Source organism: Astatotilapia calliptera, chromosome 7, assembly GCF_964374335.1.
Source record: "Astatotilapia calliptera chromosome 7, fAstCal68.1, whole genome shotgun sequence".
Classification (NCBI taxonomy): Eukaryota; Metazoa; Chordata; class Actinopteri; order Cichliformes; family Cichlidae; genus Astatotilapia; species Astatotilapia calliptera.
Genome location: NC_137428.1, coordinates 44,837,153 through 44,840,958, shown reverse-complemented (window position 1 = coordinate 44,840,958; position 3,806 = coordinate 44,837,153). Strand labels below are relative to the sequence as shown.

The following is a 3,806-nucleotide window of genomic DNA, read 5'->3' as shown; positions in this document are numbered from 1 at the left end:
TTAGTGTAAAAGACCTTTATTATTGAATAAAGTCATTTTTCATCTTAGAGGTTTCTCCTTTACTGTGATTGGTCCAACAGCCATTTCCTGTTCCCACTTTGTACCTTCAACAGATAAACAGTGTGACATCAACCTTAATATTTGTATAGATTTTATTTGAACTGAGAAAAATATTTATTCGTGTAAATTTTATGTGAGTGAGTGTGTTGCTGCTTACCCTTTACAGTCAGGCTGCTCTTTGTGCCTGCCCTGCAGTCTGTGTCACAGCAGGAGCAGGCATGATGGATACCACTGGCCTCCCTCCACCTGTCATTCAAAAAGGTTTCTCTTACTTACTCCTCGTACTTGTTAGTTAGCCGAGTGCACCAAATACAATGAGTATACTATTATTATTTATATCTTTCTAATCAAGAAATTGGTACTAGTCCTAAAATACTACAGAGTTAAAATTAAAATCCTTTTAAGCAACTGAAGATGAAATTTGAGGATGGGAGTTTTGTAGTAACACTGCTAGTGTCTTACCCACTGGAGAATGAACAGGCTTTGTTGGTGGCATTGACATTTGCAGCAGCTTCCGTGGCCCTCAGGCTGCAGGTAATGTATATCTAACGAGACACATACAAAGAAGCAAAATCTACATTTCTGAGCAATGATGTGAAACCAGCATCTGCCTGGCAGGAAAGCTGTTGCATATCTTACCACACCACTGTTTCCGTGCTGGAACCTGAAGGCCTCCAACTCAAATTGTAGTTTGTCTTTGTGAGACTGAGGCAGGAAGTGAGAGCTGGATCCTGTCAGCTGACTGTCAAACATACACCTGTACACAACACAGAACTCTCATATTAAACTCACATTTAGAAGAGCAAGGCTAAAACATACAAGTAACAACATAAACATATTTTTGGGTTACAGAGTACAGTAAACTGACCCATTATTTCCCAAGAATGCGTATCGAGGGACAGTGTCCACGTTTGGGACCACAGTTGCCACACAGCTGTCTACAGTTACTCTGAGAGGGATGTGGTGAAACTGTTCAACTGAAGCTTCAAACTTCATCATGTCTCCCAGAAAAAACTGAGTACTTGAACGAGGGAACTGCCAGTTATCTGAAAGATACAGCACAAAAAGAAGAGAACGTACGCAATCAGAGGACCTGAAAAGTTACTGTAATATGTGAACAACAAAGAGACCCACCAGTCATTAATCTGAGGGAGAAGTAGAGACTTTCCTCTGATGCTTTGGTCTCACTGAAAGGAGCCCAATTTGGCTTCAGCACATCACTGCTCACATCATTCTTCCTAAAACACAAAACAAAACCCAACTGCAAACACCTGAAAAAGAAAAACTTTGACAGAGTCTGACTTCAGGGTCCAGCTTTATCAAAAAGACATCCTTTTGGTTGAGTTAGAAAAATAAAAAAGCCTGACCTCCAGTAGTGACACTCGATGCTGACGGAGACATCTATAGTTCGGACGATGGGACTGCCCCCCAGAGGGCTGGGCGTGTAGAGCAGTGTGAACACATAAATGAATGACTCCTCAGACATCTGAAGTATAGTTGTAAGAACATTTCAAGTTCCATTAATGTGAACTTTCACACAAACACTAGTATGAACACATATTCCTACTGATTGGTCTGCAGTTCGTCTTGACTAGTTCCTAAGTCAAACACAATTAAAACCCAAACACCACTATTGATTTATGCCAACATAATTATTTTATCGACTGAATACCAGAGATGGTGAAGAATCTAACAAAGAAACAGGAAAAGGAAATGTCAGACCTTGGTGAAAGTGCATATTAATTTGAACATTTAAGCCTCACCAGTAACTGACTGCCACAGCCATGAAGCTCTGACTCAAAGATTAGAATCTGAGCCTTAGGATCTTCCTCTGTAGCAGCACATCCTCCCAGTGTGACATCTGTAGTCTGAACCAGAACACCAGACCCCAACAGGTCTCTCTTGGCTTCCACTCTGATCGAGTTTTCCCCACAGATGACTTTGATGCTTTCAGGTGCCATTGGAGTTCTCAACTCAAAGTTTGGAGGGAAACGAGGTTCATCTTTAGTTGGTTCCGCTGGAAATCTCCAAGACAATGGTTCAAGGAAAGGTGGTTCCTTCTGTTGGACAGCTTACAAAGAAATATGGCTTCTCTCAGTTTGTTTTGTTCTTTTAGTGCTGAACAGTTGTGCAGTTCAACAACAGCCAGCCCAGTCTCAAAAAGGTTTTTTGTCTGCAAAACCCAAAGATATCTTTAATAAACAAAACTTGCAAATATTTTAGTAGAGACTGTCCAAGGATTGTTTCCTTACCAGTGTAGCACCAATGAAAGTCATTTGGTATTAAGCCACAGTGAGCAGTAGTGAGAAAATTACAGCTTCTCACTACTAAACTGAGAAATTGTGTACGACACCATACACCATAACACCTATACTGTACTATGCATACAACACAATGAAATTCATAAGATTCATCAGAATTAGAAATGATGCAGTAAGCATAAATGTTATTGCTCTGATGATTGATTTGACATCATTTTAGATAAAATTAAGATTATATTTATTTGTAATATACAAAAATACATATTTAACTTCTAGAGAAATGAAAAATCATCACTTCGTGTGTTGTGTACCTGCTGGTCTCTGGACTTGCTGGTTTGCTCTGTGGTTTCCAAACCTGTTGGCTGCAGGATGGAGGATCTGGTTGGACTCCCGAGCTGCTGCTAAAGCACCACAAACGAGACAAAAAAAGATTCGGATCATTTTGTCAGGCATGTGTTTGCTGTGTTTCATCTGTTTGAAACAGGTTCACCTGTGCAAAAGGTGGCTTTGTAGAGCTGACTCTTGGCCCTGCCCACTATGTGATTGACCTGATGATTCTGCAGCTGAGTCATGTTTACCTGTTTGGAGACCAGATAAATAAGATCCCCAACTACACTGACTGAAATGCAGCCCCATAGAGTCCACACTGTTGATCCTCCTGACCTTCTTTATTTGTTTTGTCATCAATTTTCTTTTTAAACACATCAGCTTTTCATCGGCACTGCTCACAACTGTAACGAAATGCTCCCAGGCAGGAAGGAGGCAGATCAAAGCCATGGCACCGGCACCACCTCCAGACTTGGATTAGCTTGGCTCAGTGCAGATCAACACCCCCAAACCCAGAAAGTATTATTTCTGAGACCTGTACTTATTGCCAGTCCAAATCCAAGTCCAAATCTGATGTTGTTCCCCTTTTCCTTTGGGTTCTGTGTGTATGTTTACTCAGTCATGTATTATTGCTGCTGGTTGGTATTTGAGTGAAATTAAGGTTGTCTTTTACAACGTTTTGTTCACCTGTGGTTGAACCAGCTTTACAACAATGAAGTCAGTATCATATACCGCAAATTCTGTTTACCTCTCTCAAAGGTAACCCTGGTTGCGCGGGTTTCTCCGCCTTCCTGTCAAAGTTTCACCTACCATTTCTGGTCATCAAGATGGTTTCTTAAGACTGAAGCAGCCATTGCACTTTTGGAAATAACCTCTGTTTCTGTGCAGACCTCTAAGCATTTTGGATACCCTCAAGTATGTGTGATAGCGAGTGTCTGCCCACTCTGGGAACCAGCAGCATTACAGACAGTGTTTTTTTTTCTTGCCTTTTTGCCACATCCTGTCAATAAACCTGTGCTAACCCCTTTCAGAGTCCATCATTCTGAATGTTCATGCATATCTATCTACCAACACAAAAATAACACATTTAAAATATTTAGCAGTAATTTAAAATCATTTAATGCAATATTTTATAAACAATAAGGCTTTTTGGAAGCC

The 3,806-nt window shown here is 40.6% G+C and overlaps 1 protein-coding gene across 3 annotated transcripts; it reads right to left on the bottom strand.

Annotated features, from left to right (window-relative positions):
- Positions 1–2,809, bottom strand: LOC113026222 (zona pellucida sperm-binding protein 3-like). Of its 3 annotated transcripts, none has more exons than XM_026174746.2 (9): positions 2,633–2,809; positions 1,824–2,131; positions 1,428–1,546; positions 1,195–1,298; positions 929–1,106; positions 700–817; positions 523–605; positions 218–306; positions 1–104 (listed from the first exon to the last, which is right to left on the bottom strand). In XM_026174746.2, the coding sequence occupies exons 1-9, from the start codon at positions 2,790–2,792 to the stop codon at positions 40–42; spliced, it is 1,224 nt and encodes a 407-aa protein (XP_026030531.2). In that variant the 5' UTR covers positions 2,793–2,809; the 3' UTR covers positions 1–39. The 3 variants fall into 3 exon arrangements, with proteins under 3 accessions (XP_026030531.2, XP_026030532.2, XP_080160667.1); XM_026174747.2 differs by having other exon boundaries at positions 527–605; XM_080304541.1 differs by having other exon boundaries at positions 1,824–2,120; positions 2,633–2,773.
- Between the last annotated feature and the right edge of the window lie 997 nt (positions 2,810–3,806).

Coding starts and splice junctions, on each gene's coding strand:
- LOC113026222 (XM_026174746.2), bottom strand. CDS start 2,792: ATGAAACACAGCAAACACATGCCTGACAAAATGATCCGAATCTTTTTT. Junction 818..928: donor GCATTCTTGGGAAATAATGG/GTCAGTTTACTG, acceptor TGTTGTGTACAG/GTGTATGTTTGACAGTCAGC. Junction 606..699: donor AGCACGGAAACAGTGGTGTG/GTAAGATATGCA, acceptor GTGTCTCGTTAG/ATATACATTACCTGCAGCCT.